Genomic DNA, 20,952 nt, shown 5'->3' on the forward strand with positions numbered 1-20,952 from the left:
AGAGACAGTTCCTTGGATTGCATATTAAATTCACTTTCAATTAGTATCATTCAGCATTTTATTCTTATGATTTGTATGCTTAGTAATACTTTTAAAATTAACTGGGCCATAGACAGACATACCGCATACTTCTCAGCTGTAATAATTTTTCTAATGCTCTATCTTTATAACAGTAATTGCCTTCTTTCTGAAAGAATATGCATTTTGAATCTAGTGACACTTCATTTATTACTTTTCTTACATTAGAGCTACCTCAGCATATTAAGACTTTTTTTCCATAATGACTTTTCCTATCAGAAGACCATGAAGACCACAGAGCAAAGGAAGTCCATTAGGAAAGAAGACCATTTTAGAGGTGGCAGGTCTAAAGTGGACATCGGGCAACTTTGTCAAGAACAGACTGTATAGGAGACTTCATTTCCTGTGAACTATAGATGCTTTGACATATCCCTATAAACATAAGGTTATAAAATTTGCAAGACTCATCATTAATACAAGGAGTTACTCTACTCCCAACCTAGCAAAATACAGTAAGCATATCACTGGCCATCACCCCTTCCACTCTCAGTTGAGGGATCACCCTGCACCTCCTCCCTGGTGGTATGGCCAACCAGAACACCCTGCTTAAACCACGTGGACCAGGAGACAGAAGGTCCTCCAACCCTAACAGCTAAGTCTCTCTTTTCCAGACCATAGGCATCAGGTGGTTAGGTCAGTGCTGGGGCAAAACAGGTCTGTATGGCCCCTTGGGATCAAAGAACCAGTTACTGAAGTATCACCAGGAAACACTAAGAAGCTACTCCAGAGGCAGGTAGGGCTGTGTGGGGTAGTCACCCATCTCCTGAAACCGGAAGTGCTTGAGAAAAGTCTGAGGACAACTTTGAAAGCTGGAGAGAAAATTCAAGAACCAGTTGGTGGCTCAACCACTGTCATCCCATTCTCCCAAAAGTTTCTACAGTTGGATTTACTTCTGGACCCTTGAACCTTGTACTTCTCTGGCTTGTTGGATTTTATTTCTTGTTCTGTTGCCAGCAAGGATTCCACTCTCTAATCCACCTGCCCAAATTCCACTCATCCAATATACAGGTTGAATCTTATTCTAACTGTAAGATGCGGTCTGAATCAGTCTAAACCTCTGTCTTGCCTGAGGAGTCAGTCCCGGGCAGGTTCACTATACTTTCGGTGAGATGGATAAATGACTATGGAACCTTCTTGGGGTAAAAGGTTTATACCTGGCTTTATTCTCCTGGCAATAGGTCGAGTACCAGGACCACGTGCGCCTCCAGCAGTCCTCAGGTCTGTGATCCACCTGTCTCTGCCTCCTCCCAGAGCACTGGGCAGAGCTCTTTATATAGTGACTCAGTCAGTAATTAATAGCTCCTTGCCAATGGGTGTGGAACCAGTAGCCTAGCAGTAGGTCAATTACATCATCAAGTAGTTGAGGGTTAGGTGAGGATCCTGGCCATGGGAACTTCCATTTCCCCACACCCTCATGGGAGTGGCTTGTCATGGTGAAAAGAGGAGGCCCTCTGAAAGCAGACAGACCTCGATTTCTCTACTCAAGCTTTGGTAATTACTACTCTGCATACATAGCCAATTACATGTTGCTTTCAAAAGGGATGAGCTCTTCACTTGCAATAGTGAATACTTGTCTTGCAGGGCTGCTATGGGCTGATTTACAAAAAACTCCACGGAAGCATCATCTTCATCTTTCTAAATAAAAACTATATATAATTCATTTCTTGATTTATTACATTTTAATAATCAACTGCCTTACATGATTACTTTAATATTTTATTGCTATTTCTATTTTTCCAGCCTCTACCATTTCCTCATCTAGAACCTGAACTTCTTGACGGCAACACCACACCTTGTGCATCTTTGTTTCCAACTCATTAAACAGCTCAGCATGTTGCACAGTGAATTTTAATTATCTGGAGGACTGTTGTGGCACCATAGGTGCTGAGCCTTATCACATGACAGTTTTGAGAACTATGTGCTGACCATATCATTTACACGTCCAGGACAGTATAAGGAATGGTCTATGAGTCAGAATCAGCCCGGGGTTATACACAAAAAGGTCATCTACTGAACTGCACCAGGTAACATGCAGCCAAGCCTCAGTGACCAGCAGTGGGGCAAACTCTTCTCTTCTGGAAACATCCTTAAACTTTACTGATGCCCACACCTGGGGAAACTTAAATGGTTTATCATAATCAAGAAATTTATCAGGGTTGGCGGTCCAACTCCACGCACCTCACCCTACAGCACATTAACCAGTGGACATGGATTACAAGTAAACCACTGAAACCGTATGTAGACAGTTACACTGAAAGAGTCCAGGCCTCCCCTCAGAGGCACATGCTGGGACATCTGCAGCACAGAGGTGTGCATGCTCCCCAAGGCTCCTAAGCTCCCAAAGACAGCCCCACATCCTCAGCACTGTTCCAACAGACCTCATGGCTCTCTGGTCTCTGTCCTTCCTAGAGAGTGTGAGAGTCCCCAGACTGGGCTATGGGAATAATACACTCTTTCTGAGAAGATTCTCAACAGTTATTTAGAAGCATCAACTCAGAAAACTCCACTGAAATTGTTTCCAGGTACAATGCAAGAAGATCTGTTTAATTTATTACTCTTTAAAGCATGCAACTACCTTATTAGGTATCTTGCCTACTATGTTTATAATCCTCTCATCCAAGTTCTATTACATCTTCAAGTAAAAATGTGCCTCATGGATTAAAATAAAAGAATTTACACTTAGAAGTGACTTAAGCAAATATAAATCCTGTCATGTTTTAATAAAAATGAGTATTTTATCAGTGTCCATTCTGAGTTTCACTTGACTCTGGGTGGTTTCCTTGTGCTATACTTTAATTAGTCTGTTGTCAGTATCAGTTTTCTGGTTACACTATCTTTCCCTGATGAAATTTAATTTAGTAAATTTAAAACAGGAGTATTAGTCTACTTTCATCAATAAGATAAGGGGTTTTAGATACTTAAGCTGCTTTATTAGCAGATGACAATTCTGCACTGTCTCAAGGACCTGCACAAATACATGCACATTCTCCCTCCTGCCTTCTCCTTCTGGCACTTATCAAATGAAGGCTTCATCTTTAATGTGATCACGCCAAATACATTCTCTTGAAGAGAGGTCATGATCTTGACTGTAAGAAACCCCCAAAGTGAATTTATAACGAATTTCCTGAATAAATAATGACTCCAAATACATTTACATTAAATATGTTAACCTTTAACTTGCCTATATTTTTAAATAGCACATTAAAATTATATTTGAGTTGAATTCATGAGCTTGAAAGAAAGCCCTATAGGCTTTCTGTAACTTACGTAAAAGGTTAAAGTGGTTCATGCTTTTCCCCCCCACAACCACATGCCCAACATGTGAATCTGTGGTGAGACCAGGACTGAATTTCTGATAGGCACAGCAGGAAGCATTTCTATTAGTAAAGGAATTCAAAGACACTTTAAAAAAGAAGTTAATATATGCAGCATAGATTTTAAGCTTTCTTACATTGGAAAATGATCAGCATAGCAATGAAGAGACGGGGAAAATAAACCCACTCTCATCCAGGTTGAAGTTCATTCATCATACACTTCAATTTCTTTGGCGTTTGCATGTTTCATTAAATACTGCAGTTTAGAAAAACAAAAATCATAGAATCCAAGATGAATGGAGAGGCAATCAAAGGTATTTTTTTTTCTTCAGCTGTCTGCAGGTTTCCAGTAAAACTGACACTGTGATTAGAATCAGTCATTTATAGTTAAGCATAAATATATAGGGCTGTTTTCTCTAAACTTTGAACTAATTATTACTACCACTCCTGGGGCAGCTCCAATGAATTCAGTTCCAAAGGACTGGAAACGTTCTGGCCAGTGCCCAGCATAGCAGGAGAGCTAACCATGGCTCCTTGAGCCACATACTTGGGTTCATCAGGGCTGGAACGCTCCCCTGCAGCTTAAGAACCACCTACATGCCCGCTGGAATGAAGGCAGAACTACGGAAGGTCTCTTTTTTGAGAAAAGAAAATGTGAAAGAAAAAAAAAAAACTGTTCAGCAATTTCTAATGCAACAGAAGCCATGTAATAATGAATTGGACATAAAAGTACTTCCTTTAGTTTGATGTTGCGCTGTAGTAACTCTTCAACTGAGGCACCAGGGAAGCTGAATCTGTGCCACAGAAAGCCAGAGAAAGAGGGCATTTTTGCTGTTGTTAAATTTCAAGGCCCACTGTTCAACCCCCCTCTCATCAACGCCTGTCCTCTGCCTCGGTTCCCTCCTTCCAGGCGGGTGATAACAGAGGTGCCCTGCTGGGGCATGGTGGGAACTAAGTGGTGAGAACACTGGAAAGGGGGCCAGCAGGGGGTGTGTTTTACATGCCTGCTTGTTAGTACGCAAGCTAGAGGGAAATGATACATTGGATCTGGAGTAGTATTTTTTAAAGTGCCTCAAGGGGTTCTTATATGCAGGATGGATGAGGAAACACTGGCCCAGAGCTAAAGAGACTAAGGCTCTGCAACACACTGTCTGGGTTTAAACAGGGGCTCCGCCTCTGAGCAGCAGCAAAACCCCAGGCACGGCTACACCTTGCTGCTGCCCACGCTTGATGCAAAGGTGCCTAGAGGAGGGTCTGGAACACAGAAAATGATCAGCAAATGTCAGCGACTCCTGCTGTCCTTGTCAGTACGGTCACCATCCCCATCACCTGCCCAGGGCAAGCAGGGCCTGAGGTACACCTGTGACCCTTCACAGTGGACACTAGTTGGAGAGAGGGAGGGGAAAGGCAGCCTTGCCTGCAGAAAATAAACGCACGTGGTCCTTCCTGAGCCTGCCCTCACCTCCCAGGAAGCCTGACGGAGATCCTGCTAGCGGACAGGAACTCCCCACCCCCGCACTCTCTCCATCCACACAGCAGCCTTTGAGTTCTGGGGAAGGCCTGCTCAGGTGGAGGCAGAGGACCGTGAACTGCTGCAGCCCACCCTGAAAAGAAAACAGAGGATGCCAACTACCTCCACTCACCAGCACAGACCTTTGTGAGAATGAGCACCACAGCCAAGGCTGGGCGGGCATCTGAGGGAAGCAAGTATCATGGATAAAGACACAGATGAGTCAAGAGATCAAGAGGCCAGAATACAGGGGAGTGAGGAAATCTGATGAATAAAATTCTAATTAATATCCTTGAAGGACACTGCACTCATGAAAGGGGTGCTTTGTAAACTGTGAACACACTGCTGGAAAAAATAAGCAATTAGGGAACAACAGAGAGTTCTTTGAAAATAACAGGGCTGTCTGTCAAAATGAAACATTTGACAGGAGGGTCAAACAGTAGAATGGAGATGGCTGAAGCCTAAATTTATCTAGAAAAATAAAACTGAAGAAATATCCCAGAAAGTAAAGAAAAAGAGAAGGAAAATATTTTAAAATGTTAATTTTCTTTGGCATTGATTTAGGAGGTAGAAAGTAGGAGAAATTCAAGACAGAGAAATGAGGAAAGATATAATCAAAAACTTAATGGAAGATATTTCCCCCTAAAATTTCTCTTGAAATATCCAATAGACAAATAATTAGATCTACTACAACAGTTCATTTTGGTGTGTTGTAACCAGATATAAGATCAATACACAATATCCTTCCAGAAATGATAATAGAAAATACATTCCCATCTCTCAATAAAGACATCATTTGTCCAGAAATTAATTTCTAAAATCATGTAATTAGAACCAAAATCAAATCACCATCATTTAGAATTTTACAAACCGATTCTATAACTTAACAAAGAGAAAATGCACAGAAATAGCCAAGAAAATTATGAAAAATAAAAGTGAATTATTATAGAGTAATTAAAACACTGTAGTACTGGGTTAGAAATGGACTAATAGATTCATGAACAGAATAGAGATTAGTAAACAGGCCCATGTCCACAGCGGTGGGGAACAGGTAGAACTTTTCAAAAGTGAGAAGAAATACTGAATATTCAAAATGGTGTTACAGAAATGGCTATCCATTTTGGAAAAGATAAAGTGTAGGCTTTACTTCATACTATATACAAAAATAAGTTTTAGATCAATCACCTAAACATAAAACTAAAACTGTAAGTAGCCTAGAAATATGTAGGAAATAATTTCAAAATTGTGAGGCAAGAGAAATCTTTACATATAAGAATGAAACCCTAGAAAAAAACATAAGAAAAAAATACAACAGATTATGTGAAATAAAAAGTTAACAATTCTATTTCTTTTAAAAAAGACACTTCAGTAAAAATAAAAAGAAAGAGACAACAGACAGTGATAAAATACTAGCCACTGAAGACAGAAAAGAATTGCTATACAAAGAAATCCCACAAATCAATGAAATGCAGTCTTACGGGAAAACAGCCGAAAGATACAAACAAGCAATTCACAGAAGAAATACAAATGGGTGATGAAATGTTGTCATTTGCTTTCTTTCTGTCTCATCCATTCTTCTTTACCTTCCCTTTTTTTTTTTTCTGCCTTCTTTTGGCTAATTGGGTATTTTTTATGACTCCATTTATTTGTTTGCTGGCTTATTAGCCAACTCTATTTTTTTCTTTTAGTGGGTGCTTTAAGGTATCTACCATACCTCTGAACTTACCACAATTTACCTTCAAGTGATTTATTCCTTCACATGTAATTACATGGTATACTTCTACTTTCACCTTTATACTATTGTTTTCATACAACTTTCTTACACATATGTTACAAATCACACAATATATCGGTGTGTTTTCTTCACACTTCCTGTTCTTCATATACATTGAGCTTCTTGGATCTTTGAATGTATACTTTTCATCTAGTTTTGAAAAACCTTTGGCAATTTTTAATTTTCTTATTTGGTATACAACTGACATAGAACATTATTAGTTGCAGGTGTGGAACACACTGATTTAATATATGTATGTATTGCAAAATGATTATCACAATAAATCAATATCCATCACCACACCTTGAGACCAATTTTTTTCTTGTGATAAAAACTTTTAGAGGGCGGGAGCCAAGATGGCGGCGTGAGTAGAGCAGTGGAAATCTCCTCCCAAAAACACATAGAGCTATGAAAATATAACAAAGAAAAATCTTCCTAAAATAGAGACCACAGGACACAGGACAACATCCAGACCACATCCACACCTGCAAGAACCCAGCGCCTTGTGAAGGGGGTAAGATACAAGCCCCAGCCCGGCGGGACCCGAGCGCCCCTCCCCCCGGCTCCCGGCGGGTGGAGAGAAACCAGAGCAGTTTTTTTTTTTGGCGAGCGCTTTTTGGAAGCCTTAGAGGGACGGGCCCCCGTTGCTGGGGAGGCAGGGTGGCGGGACCGGTGAGGAGGTGCCTGGGAACGGCGCCGGAGGACAAAGAATATCCCACGTTTCTCCCTGCGAGACCTGGGGGCGGGTGCCTGGGACCGGTGCCTGAGGACGGAGGAGGTCGCGCGTTTTTCCCCTTTTTTTTTTTCTCTCTTTTTGGCAAGCGCTTTTTGGAAGCCTTGAAGGGACGGGGACCCCAGTGCTAGGGAGGCACGGTGGCGGGACTGGTGAGCGGGTGGCTGGGACCGGCGCCTGAGGACAAAGAATATCCCCCGTTTTTCCCTGCGGGACCGGTGGGCGGGTGCCTGAGACCGGCACTTGAGGACAGAGGAAATCGCGCGTTTTTCCCCCTTTTTTTTTCTCTTTTCTGCGAGTGCTTTTTGGAAGCCTAAAAGGGACAGGGACCCCGGTGCTAGGGAGGCAGGGCGGCGGGACTGGTGAGCGGGTGCCTGGGACCGGCACCTGAGGACAAAGAATATCCCGCATTTTTCCCTGTGGGACCGGTGGGTGGGTGCCTGAGACCAGCACCTGAGGACGGAAGAAATCGCGCGTTTTTCCCCTTTTTTTTTTTCTCTTTTTGCCAAGTGCTTTTTGGAAGCCTTGAAGGGACAGGGACCCCGGTGCTAGGGAGGCAGGGCGGCGGGACTGGTGAGCGGGTGCGTGGGACCAGTGCCTGAGGACCAAGAATATTGAGCGTTCCTTCCCTGCGGGACCGGTGGGTGGGTGCTTTTTGGAAGCCTTGAAAGGACAGGGACCCTGGTGCTAGGGAGACAGGGCAGCAGGACCAGTGCGCGGGTGCCTGGGACCGGCACCTGAGGAAAAAAAAAAAAAAATCGCGTGTTTTTTCTTTTTTTTTTCCTTTCTGTTCCCTCTCTCATTGTTGCTGTTGTTGTTTTGGTTTGGAGAGTGCTTTTTGGAAATCTTAAAGGGGCAGGATAGGTCACTTAGACCAGAAGCAGGGAATCTGGGGATCTCTGGGCACTCTAACCCCCTGGGCAGCAGGGAGCACAGAGGCCCCTTACGGAGATAAATAGTCTCCTGGCTGCTCCCCCTCTAACGGGGCTCCACCATTTTGGAGGAACAGCCCCAGCCAGGCCAAGCCCACAGCAACAGTGGAGATAAACCCCAAAGCAACTGGGCAGGAAGCAGAAGCCCTGTCTGCGCACAGCTGCCCAGCACAAGCCACTAGAGGTCGCTATTCTCCCAGGAAAAGGCTACAAACCAACAAGAAGGGAAGCTCTTCCAGCGGTCACTTGTACCAGCTCTGCAGACTATCTCTATCACCATGAAAAGGCAAAACTACAGGCAGACAAAGATCACAGAGACAACACCTGAGAAGGAGACAGACCTAACTAGTCCTCCTGAAAAAGAATTCAAAATAAAAATCATGAACATGCTGACAGAGATGCAGAAAAAAATGCAAGAGCAATGGGATGAGATGCAGAGAAAAATGCAAGAGCAGTGGGATGAGATGCAGAGAAAAATGCAAGAGCAGTGGGATGAAGTCCGGAAGGAGATCACAGATGTCAGGAAAGAGATCACAGAAGTGAAACAATCCCTGGAAGGATTTATAAGCAGAATGGATAAGATGCAAGAGGCCATTGAAGGAATAGAAGCCAGAGAACAGGAACGTATAGAAGCTGACATAGAGAGAGATAAAAGGATCTCCAGGAATGAAACAACACTAAGAGAAATATGTGACCAATACAAAAGGAAAAACATTCGTATTATAGGGATACCAGAAGAGGAAGAAAGAGGAAAAGGGATAGAAAGTGTCTTTGAAGAAATAATTGCTGAAAACTTCCCCAAACTGGGGGAGGAAATAATCGAACAGACCATGGAATTATACAGAACCCCCAACAGAAAGGATCCAAGGAGGACAACACCAAGACACATAATAATTAAAATGGCAAGGATCAAGGACAAGGAAAGAGTTTTAAAGGCAGCTAGAGAGAAAAAGGTCACCTATAAAGGAAAACCAATCAGGCTAACATCAGACTTCTCAACAGAAACCCTACAGGCCAGAAGAGAATGGCATGATATACTTAATGCAATGAAACAGAAGGGCCTTGAACCAAGGATACTGTATCCAGCACGACTATCATTTAAATATGATGGTGGGATCAAACAATTCCCAGACAAGCAAAAGCTGAGGGAATTTGCTTCCCACAAACCACCTCTACAGGGCATCCTACAGGGACTGCTCTAGATGGGAGCACCCCTAAAAAGAGCACAGAACAAAACACACAACATATGAAGAAGGGAGGAGGAGGAATAAGAAGGGAGAGAAGAAAAGACTCTCCAGACAGTGTATATAACAGCTCAATAAGTGAGCTAAGTTAGGCAGTAAGATACTAAAGAAGCTAACCTTGAACCTTTGGTAACCACGAATCTAAAGCCTGCAATGGCAATAAGTACATATCTTTCAATAGTCACCCTAAATGTAAATGGACTTAATGCACCAATCAAAAGACATAGAGTAATAGAATGGATAAAAAAGCAAGACCCATCTATATGCTGCTTACAAGAAACTCACCTTAAACCCAAAGATAAGCATAGACTAAAAGTCAAGGGATGGAAAAACATATTTCAGGCAAACAACAGTGAGAAGAAAGCAGGGGTTGCAGTACTAATATCAGACAAAATAGACTTCAAAACAAAGAAAGTAACAAGAGATAAAGAAGGCCACTACATAATGATAAAGGGCTTAGTCCAACAAGAGGATATAACCATTCTAAATATATATGCACCCAATACAGGAGCACCAGCATATGTGAAGCAAATACTAACAGAACTAAAGAGGGAAATAGACTGCAATGCATTCATTGTAGGAGACTTCAACACACCACTCACCCCAAAGGATAGATCCACCGGGCAGAAAATAAGTAAAGACACACAGGCACTGAACAACACACTAGAACAGATGGACCTAATAGACATCTATAGAACTTTACATCCAAAAGCAACAGGATATACATTCTTCTCAAGTGCACATGGAACATTCTCCAGAATAGACCACATACTAGCTCACAAAAAGAGCCTCAGTAAATTCCACAATATTGAAATTCTACCAACCAATTTTTCAGACCACAAAGGTATGAAAGTAGAAATAAATTCTACAAAGAAAACAAAAAGGCTCACAAACACATGGAGGCTTAACAACATGCTACTAAATAATCAATGGATCAATGAACAAATCAAAATAGAGATCAAGGAATATATAGAAACAAATGACAACAACAACACTAAGCCCCAACTTCTGTGGGATGCAGCGAAAGCAGTCTTAAGAGGAAAGTATATAGCAATCCAGGCACACTTGAAGAAGGAAGAACAATCCCAAATGAATAGTCTAACATCACAATTATTAAAACTGGAAAAAGAAGAACAATTGAGGCCGAAAGTCAGCAGAAGGAGGGACATAATAAAGATCAGAGAAGAAATAAACAAAATTGAGAAGAATAAAACAATAGCAAAAATCAACGAAACCAAGAGCTGGTTCTTTGAGAAAATAAACAAAATAGATAAGCCTCTAGCCCAACTTATTAAGAGAAAAAGAGAGTCAACACAAATCAACATAATCAGAAATGAGAATGGAAAAATCACGACAGACTCCACAGAAATACAAAGAATTATTAAAGACTACTATGAAAACCTATATGCCAACAAGCTGGAAAACCTAGAAGAAATGGACAACTTCCTAGAAAAATACAACCTCCCAAGACTGACCAAGGAAGAAACACAAAAGTTAAACAAACCAATTACAAGCAAAGAAATTGAAACAGTAATCAAAAAACTACCCAAGAACAAAACCCCGGGGCCGGACGGATTTACCTCGGAATTTTATCAGACACACAGAGAAGACATAATACCCATTCTCCTTAAAGTGTTCCACAAAATAGAAGAAGAGGGAATACTCCCAAACTCATTCTATGAAGCCAACATCACCCTAATACCAAAACCAGGCAAAGACCCCACCAAAAAAGAAAATTACAGACCAATATCCCTGATGAACGTAGATGCAAAAATACTCAATAAAATATTAGCAAACAGAATTCAACAGTATATCAAAAGGATCATACACCATGACCAAGTGGGGTTCATCCCAGGGATGCAAGGATGGTACAACATTCGAAAATCCATCAACATCATCCACCACATCAACAAAAAGAAAGACAAAAACCACATGATCATCTCCATAGATGCTGAAAAAGCATTTGACAAAATTCAACATCCATTCATGATAAAAACTCTCAGCAAAATGGGAATAGAGGGCAAGTACCTCAACATAATAAAGGCCATATACGATAAACCCACAGCCAGCATTATACTGAACAGCGAGAAGCTGAAAGCATTTCCACTGAGATCGGGAACCAGACAGGGATGCCCACTCTCCCCACTGTTATTTAACATAGTACTGGAGGTCCTAGCCACGGCAATCAGACAAAACAAAGAAATACAAGGAATCCAGATTGGTAAAGAAGAAGTTAAACTGTCACTATTTGCAGATGATATGATACTGTACATAAAAAACCCTAAAGACTCCACTCCACAACTACTAGAACTGATATCGGAATACAGCAAAGTTGCAGGATACAAAATCAACACACAGAAATCTGTAGCTTTCCTATACACTAACAACGAATCAATAGAAAGAGAAATCAGGAAAACAATTCCATTCACCATTGCATCAAAAAGAATAAAATACCTAGGAATAAACCTAACCAAGGAAGTGAAAGACTTATACTCTGAAAACTACAAGTCACTCTTAAGAGAAATTAAAGGGGACACTAATAAATGGAAACTCATCCCATGCTCATGGCTAGGAAGAATTAATATCGTCAAAATGGCCATCCTGCCGAAAGCAATATACAAATTTGATGCAATCCCTCTCAAATTACCAGCAACATTCTTCAATGAATTGGAACAAATAATTCAAAAATTCATATGGAAACACCAAAGACCCCGAATAGCCAAAGCAATCCTGAAAAAGAAGAATAAAGTAGGGGGGATCTCACTCCCCAACTTCAAGCTCTACTACAAAGCCATAGTAATCAAGACAATTTGGTACTGGCACAAGAACAGAGCCACAGACCAGTGGAACAGATTAGAGACCCCAGAAATTAACCCAAACATATATGGTCAATTAATATTTGATAAAGGAGCCATGGACATACAATGGCAAAATGACAGTCTCTTCAACAGATGGTGCTGGCAAAACTGGACAGCTACATGTAGGAGAATGAAACTGGACCATTGTCTAACCCCATATACAAAGGTAAACTCAAAATGGATCAAAGACCTGAATGTAAGTCACGAAACCATTAAACTCTTGGAAAAAAACATAGGCAAAAACCTCTTAGACATAAACATGAGTGATCTCTTCTTGAACATATCTCCCCGGGCAAGGAAAACAACAGCAAAAATGAGCAAGTGGGACTACATTAAGCTGAAAAGCTTCTGTACAGCGAAAGACACCATCAATAGAACAAAAAGGAACCCTACAGTATGGGAGAATATATTTGAAAATGACAGATCTGATAAAGGCTTGACGTCCAGAATATATAAAGAGCTCACACGCCTCAACAAACAAAAAACAAATAACCCAATTAAAAAATGGGCAGAGGAACTGAACAGACAGTTCTCCAAAAAAGAAATACAGATGGCCAAGAGACACATGAAAAGATGCTCCACATCGCTAATTATCAGAGAAATGCAAATTAAAACTACAATGAGGTATCACCTCACACCAGTAAGGATAGCTGCCATCCAAAAGACAAACAACAACAAATGTTGGCGAGGCTGTGGAGAAAGGGGAACCCTCCTACACTGCTGGTGGGAATGTAAATTAGTTCAACCATTGTGGAAAGCAGTATGGAGGTGCATCAAAATGCTCAAAACAGACCTACCATTTGACCCAGGAATTCCACTCCTAGGAATTTACCCTAAGAACGCAGCAATCAAGTTTGAGAAAGACAGATGCACTCCTATGTTTATCGCAGCACTATTTACAATAGCCAAGAATTGGAAGCAACCTAAATGTCCATCTGTAGATGAATGGATAAAGAAGATGTGGTACATATACACAATGGAATACTACTCAGCCATAAGAAGTGGAAAAATCCAACCATTTGCAGCAACATGGATGGAGCTGGAGAGTATTATGCTCAGTGAAATAAGCCAAGCGGAGAAAGAGAAATACCAAATGATTTCACTCATCTGAGGAGTATAGGAACAAAGGAAAAACTGAAGGAACAAAACAGCAGAATTACAGAACCCAAAAATGGACTAACAGGTACCAAAGGGAAAGGAACTGGGGAGGATGGGTGGGCAGGGAGGGATAAGGGGGGGGAAGAAGAAGGGGGGTATTAAGATTAGCATGCATGGGGGGGAGGGAGAAAGGGGAGGGTGGGCTGCACAACACAGAGAGGACAAGTAGTGACTCTACCACATTTTGCTAAGCTGATGGACAGTAACCGTAATGTGGTTGTTAGGGGGGACCTGATATAGGGGAGAGCATAGTAAACATAGTATTCTTCAGGTAAGTGTAGATTAAAAATTTAAAAAAAAAAAAAAGAAAGAAAGAAAGAAAAGGGGGATTACTCCTTAACAGGATAAAACTATTGGTAAATCAAAGATCAACGCATGCTTTAAATATCCTTAATGTTGATCACTTAAAGGGTGTCAGATGATCAGCTATGGAGGTACTCTTTTCTGATAATATTCCTTTCTCTTAATTTAAAAAAAAAAAAAAAAAAAGCAGTTACTGTGTGCTGACCTCCAATGAGTTCTGCACAGTGGTATAGAGGGCATGTCAAAGTGTGGGCAACGGGTCTGTTTGTTTCTACGCAGAAGATCAAGGCCTAGCTTGGATACCCAGAAAATAAACTAAGATACGATATGAGGAGGAGCTTCCGGCATCAGCACTCTCTGGAGGACTCGTGCCGGGGGATGATCATCAAAAAGCCTCCACAGGGATCCGGACGATGCTGCGGTTGTGGCTGCATCCAGCCCACCATCTCCTGGACTTGCCATGAGAAGGAGGAGGGAGATGTCTAGGCTGGCATGTGCATACAGTGAGACAACGAATTTGACTGGATCTGTACTGTTGGAACTCAACCAGGAGTTGGGAGGGGTGCAAGTTGTAGCACCCCAAAATCTCATGACTATAGACTATCTATGGTTAAAAGAACATATGGGATGTGAACAGATCCCAGAAATGGGCTGCTTTAATTTGTCTGATGGTTCAAGTACAGTTGGAAAATATCCATCATATCATAGATAAATTTTCACAAATGCCTAGGGTGCCTAAATGGTTTTCTTGGCTTCACTGGAGATGGCTGGTAATTATAGATTTGCTTTGTTTATGTCACCGTATTCCTATTACGTCAATATGTGTGTGCAAATTAGTTAGTAGTTTAAAACCTATACATACTTAAGGTACTATACAAGAAGATATGTCAAAGAAATAATCAATCCTCCCAAGTTTCCTTCATATGCTACATCTATAGCTTTTCTTCTTCCTTCCTAATTACAAACTTTAAATAGAATTCGTGCCTCATATCGAATTTACCGAGTATCATAATTCCTCCAGGTGGTAAAGATACCTCGAGACAAGTGCTGGGCATAGAAGCCACAGGGCATAAATCTGCAAAGAAGTAAAAAGCTAACCTTTGCAAACAATATGGCTTCTCTCTCACTTACCAACTTTACATTTCCCTGTATGGCCCCGGAAGATGACTGGTTAGCCAGAGACGGGTAAGATTCCTCAAGGGAGGAACAACCTAAGACAGGCACAGTCGCAGGGGGGCCATCAGGTGAGAATTTGGGGATCAACAGAGGTGAGGCTCAGAACCTCACCCCCCCTGCTTTGAGAGAAATCTTCTGCATCCGTGGATGTCTTGCTGCCCTTGTCTAGCCTGGATTAATACTTAGTCCATAGGCACACACCTGATCATCTGATCATCTACATTTGCCTTCTTACAGCACTAAACTATGTTTTCTACCTTTATCTTGCATCTACCTACCACTTCAGCATTTTATTAAAAATAAAAATAATAATAATAATAGGAGAAATGTGGGATCAACATATAAATCAAGTACAAAAATCAAATGAATATTCATATTTGACCTGATGGTTTATAGGTCATATTGCATGATCAAAACCGAAAGTTTCTGTGATGACTGCCCTTGTACTGTTCACCATGTAAGAATTTATTCACTCTGTAAGAATTCGTTCACCATGTAAGAACTTGTTCGTTATGCTTCAGAAGATTGGAGACTGACGAGAATTAGGCTTGAGATGGATTAATGATTGTACATTGAGCATTGACCCCCCTATACTGAATTTTATTGTTGTTAACAACCATTTGATCAATAAATATGAGAGATGCCCTCTCAAAAAAAAAAAAAAAAAAAAAAAAAAAAAACACACACACACCACAGAAAAACCATTTCTCTGTGAATTGCTGTAGAAGTGAAAAAAAGCAAAAGGCAGGTCAATATATGTAATGTATGATATGTTATTTGTGCTCTTCAAAAATTAAAAACAAGTTTACAGATAAAAAAAAAAAAAAAAAAAAAAAAAAAAAACTTTTAGGACCCTTGGTATACCAGAGGAAGGGATCTGATGGCTTAGGCAGAGGGAAAGAGAGAGAGCATTAGTCCCAGAACACCTGCTCCACCATCCCCGAGGCCCTGGGAAACACACCTGTCGCCACAGCTACAAGCGATAAATCTGCCCAGGGTCCCTGAGGAGCTCTGTGGTGACTCTTCTCTGTCGGTCTGAAATTACAGCAGGAAGGGCTGTGCTACCATCAAACTACATGCAATGAGGGCTACAGGATCACAGGGTGGCAGGGGCCAGGTGGCAGCACTGATCATTAGCAAAGGCCAGGCAGGCGTGGTCACTCAGTGGACAGTGCAGGCACAGCAGCATCCGAAGAGATGTTTGCTGTCGGCTCCTAGAGGCTCTGCTTTTCTTACTGATACACATTCCCATCTGGGCTGATAAGACTGAGCAATTAAAGTAAACCCCATCTGAGTAAACCAAAAAGCCAGACTCCTCAAACACCATTCCATAAGGTACAAACAGTTCTCAGTGTATCACTGGATCTATATGGTACTCATATCCCTACAGACTGGTGCTTTTAAAAATAGATCTACTTGGTCTTTTTAAAAACTGTACAAAATAAACTGTGAGTAATTTGTTATTTATAAAACTATGTTCTGAAAAATGTTTATTAGTAGTTATGAATCTCTCAATGGTATTACTTACTCCAAATAAACTAGTGGCCAGTTCAGTACCACTTCACCCAAGTTCTTCAAAAAAATTACACGACCTGTGATTATGTGTGCGACTATTTCCGTTATTGATATATAAGCAGTCACACTGTGTTTCACTGAATCTTTCAAACATTATTGAATCACAGCTATATATCTGAGTCCTAATTGGCATCCAGCATAATGTAGAACCACTTACAGTTTAATGGAAGGAAGACAATTATCTCAATCATAAGAGGCACTGAGCACATATAAAACAAATGACCACAGTAACACAAAAATACATATTCTCTCCTGACATAGCTCACTGGTTTTAGCATTTAGAAAGGCTCTCATAAACTGCTCTGGCAAAAACATCACAGTATTTTTCTGGAAGTATTTTCCTGCCTCCTGCCCCTTCTCTCCTCTTCTTGGAGGCTACTGCCTGCACCCTCCTCCTCTTCCTAACAGAGGCTCCCCTGCAGCACCTCAGTCACCCTGGGCAAGAAGTTGACCCCCCTCCGGTCTGAGAAGAACGGAGTGATGGAAAGAAGAGATTATGGCAGCCCCACACTCACCAGTTCTTCAGAGGAAAGATATTGCCAACAGACCAATGATAGCACCAAAGTCCTGGCATCAGTGTGGCCCATTCCTTCCTGTCCTCACCCAGAAACCCCTGCAGGGCATCAGGCATGGCTATGCGGGCCCTGGAGCAGCAGCTAACATTGCCTCTTTCAACGGCTCAGAGAGACGGACGCACTCCCTTCAGAGAGGGCAGCTCACTCTGGTGGCCATTAGCTTGGGGAGGGGGGCAGGGTGTCCCCCTGGAAATGAACCAGAATACTCAACAGTGTTTTTTTCAGTTTTACACCTTGAGGAAGATGTAAATATATCATTAGCGTAGAGGATAGAAGCAGAAGCCTGGGATAAAAGAACCATTTAAGTCAAGATTTCATGCCATTCTAGCTGTGAGACCCCAGGCAAAGTGCTTATCTTTCTAAGTCTTCCTTTTTCTTCTCTGGAAAATGGAGATAAAAACAGTGTCTGACACATGGTTTCTATTAATGGCATTAATATTATATCTTCATGGACTAATGGAAGGGTGGAGGTTTTTGGAGTTAGGAGAACTTTGGAGTTAGGAGTCAAGATCTAGCTCATTACTCACAGACCTAGGAGCCCTCCCTGTCTAGTAAATAGGAAAACCTCCTTTTCCAGCACTGTTATGAGCGTAAGGGTACTCACGTCACATACAATGAACAGCCACTACCATTATTTGTACTGTTTCCATTGGTACTATTTTGAATAGAACATTTTTGTTCATATTGATAGAATTCTGTTGTGATGGTTACTTGTATGCATCAAGTTGCTGAGGTCACAGTATCCAGATACTCACTCAAACACTCATTTAGATGTGGATGAGAAGGTATTTTTTTAGAATGAGATTAACATCTACGTCAGTAGACTCTGGGTAAAGCAGATTGCCCTCCATAACATGGGTGGGCCCCATCTAATCAGATGAAGGCCATAAGGGAAAAAAGACTGACCTCCCCCACAGAAGAGGAATTCTGACTCTAGCTTCAGACTCCAGCTCCAACATCAGCTCTTCCTTGGGTCTCCAGCCTGCTGGCCCACCCTGCAGATTTTGGACTTGGCCAACCTCCAGAGAGAGAGAGAAAGAGAGAGAGAGAGAGAGAGAGAGAGAGAGAGAGAGAGAGAGAGAGAGAGAGAGTGTGTGTGTGTGTGTGTATACACATCCTACGGGTAATGGTTTCTGGAGAAGCCTAATGCATCTGTATATTGTGGGTTCTACTCCCATTTATCACTATTGTGAATGCTTTTAATCCCATTAAAATAAAAGCTTATGTCAAGGCTCTATCAATGCTCATGGCTCAGAAAGTGAGTTTTTGCTATGAATCAAGATTGCACTGTCCTGGGCAACACAGGCCAAAGAATGTTTTTATAGTAGAGACAACCAATATCCACCCAAATTCCTGCCTTCCCCTTCACAACATGGCGCCCCATCTGGGAAGTGCCTATCCAGGCACGGACCACCTTTTCCAGCTTCCTTCCCAAGTAGATACACCAGACCCTGTGACAAGCTCTCCCCATCAGTTTGACGTGCAAGCAATGAGTGTCCCTTTGAGGCCAAGGAAGTTAAGAGGCAGGTGTTCCTTTTCCATTCTCTTTCCCCTTTCTCTAGAATGGAGAGGAGTCCACAGGCCCAGGGAATGGTAGTACCCCAGTCAGAAGCAACCAGGGTGTCCAAATCACCCATGTAGGGGAGCAGCCCCCTGGAATGCCCACCCAGGGCAGGCGCAGGAGGCGAGTTTGTATTGTGTTAAGCCACTGAAAGCCTGGGGTTCGTTATAGCTGCAAGTGTTTCCCTAACCAACCCCTGACCTTCCAGAAAGGCAAGCAGTCAGTGAAGCTCTTCTACCTGGAGTTGGGGGGAGATCAACGGGAGGTAATGCTGACCCCTGTCTGGGGAGCAGCTGGTCCTACACTTGGCTGGTGAGCAGGCATTCTGAAAGCTCTACGAGTGCTCCCTAGCAGCTCCAGCTAGTGTTGTGTCCCTTCTCCCAGGGCCTTACCCTGGGACCCCACCGCACTGCGCTGGCTCCCCCAGGACACACCCGGGCCACCCCCACAAGGGGTCCTGACTTCTCACCAGCTATAAGCATGTGCATCCTGCACAGTAAAATGCCCAGCCCCGTGAGAATCTCTGTTCTGGGGCCAGGTGCAGAGGCTGGCTGATGAGGGGTGCCACTTCTCTCCGTCCCACCCAAAGGAGGGCAGCCTTTTCTCTGTTTGGGGGCATCGGTGGGCTTCCTCTGTCTGAACAGTGGGGACAGGTGAGGAGGAATGGAATAGGCTGTCCCCAGGACCCTGAAGGGAACCCAAAAGCCACCCCACAGCACAGCCAAAGGACCCCCAGCCCTGCAACTGATCTATCTGCCACCATTTCCATCTGTACTGAAGACAGCTTCTTGGTATGCCAGCTGGGATTTACTTGAAAGCAATCCAGCAAGGGCCATGGATGAAACAAGCTGGGCCAACGTTGACATCTGTTGGGGATGGATGGTGGCACAGGGTGGGTTCATTATCCCAGTCTCTCTACTTCTGGGCATATTTGAAATTTTCAGTATAAAACCATTTTTTAAAAAGGAAATTTCTAGATATATTGTAGAGGAGGAGGTCCCAGTGAATTTATCCCTGTCCAATATCTTCTCAGGATGTCATGCTTAAAGGAAGACAACAGACAGATTTGTGGATTTTTTTTTCTATTTCCATTAATATTTAGTACATGTCATTATCTCCAAGTCTACTCACTTAAAGAAGAGATCTTAAATAATTGATTACTACAAAAGAAGAAAAAGGCCACACCGTCTTGTCCATTAACCATCAAAACCGGGAAAACCTCTTCCTCTAGCTCTAACACGGACACATAAATATATTAATGCATACACTGAGAAGAACACGCGCGCCAATCAATACACACAAATGTGCTTGGGGTACTTTTCAGGTGGGAAAAAAAACCCATCATCCTCTCTCCACCTCCCACGTGGCCTGTGCCTCCCAGCACAATGCCCCGGCAACAAGAGAGAGCGGCCAGTTTCCGGCTTCACTCTGCTGTTCAAATAAACACTCTCCTCAGGCCCTCAGAGTTTCACAGCCTCCAAATCATACAAAAAGCTCACACTTCTTCAACTCTGGTAAAACATGTACTGTTTGTGTGATCACATGGAGGCATGTGTGTATGCACAGGCATGTTTATACATCTAAAGAAAACACCTGCATCTCTACTGATTAAAATGCCTCTGTTCCTGGCATGCCCTCCTAGGAGGGCACCCAGACAGAACAAAGAGGGTAGCCTGTGAGCATCTGACCCCCGAGGGGCACGCTCAGGCGCAAGCAAGCTGCAGAGCGGCTAGCACTTAGGCACCCATCTGCATTGCGAGGGTGTTTTTATAAAGAACTGCTTCCCACTTTCTGCAAAACAGCCAGAGTTCTCTTTGCCGCTGCCTTACAGCGCTCACCCCTCCGCAGGCAGAGCCCTGACCCACAGCCACTGCAGGTGTGACTTACCACGAGGGAGAGGGGCCGCTTCCAGGAGACAACGCCGATGAGTCCTGACAGCAGCACCTGGAAGGACAAGCGGAGCAGGAAGGTCAGAGGTTTGGGACACTTTGCAAGCACGACCAGAACAGCGACCGCTCTTCACCCTGAAGAAGCACTGCTTCTGGAACGCAGCACACAGACATGAGCAGGTCACAATGAGGTGCACTTTTCATGCACATGTTCATGGCCTGCAGCCATCTGAAAGGCCACCTGGCCCTCCTGAGAGGTTCCTTCTGCCTTG

At 42.7% G+C, this 20,952-nt stretch overlaps 1 protein-coding gene across 2 annotated transcripts in view; it reads right to left on the reverse strand.

Moving 5' to 3' along the window:
* The window catches only part of ENTREP2 (endosomal transmembrane epsin interactor 2), a 455,015-nt gene that overhangs the window by 243,538 nt on the left and 190,525 nt on the right, over positions 1-20,952 (reverse strand). For both annotated transcript variants that reach the window (XM_073227102.1, XM_073227101.1), the window contains exon 2: positions 20,679-20,735. In XM_073227102.1, coding sequence (XP_073083203.1) covers positions 20,679-20,735 — 57 coding nt within the window. The remainder of the gene's footprint in view (positions 1-20,678; positions 20,736-20,952) is intronic.

This window comes from Manis javanica, chromosome 18 (genome assembly GCF_040802235.1).
Source record: "Manis javanica isolate MJ-LG chromosome 18, MJ_LKY, whole genome shotgun sequence".
In the NCBI taxonomy this organism is placed as follows: domain Eukaryota; kingdom Metazoa; phylum Chordata; class Mammalia; order Pholidota; family Manidae; genus Manis; species Manis javanica.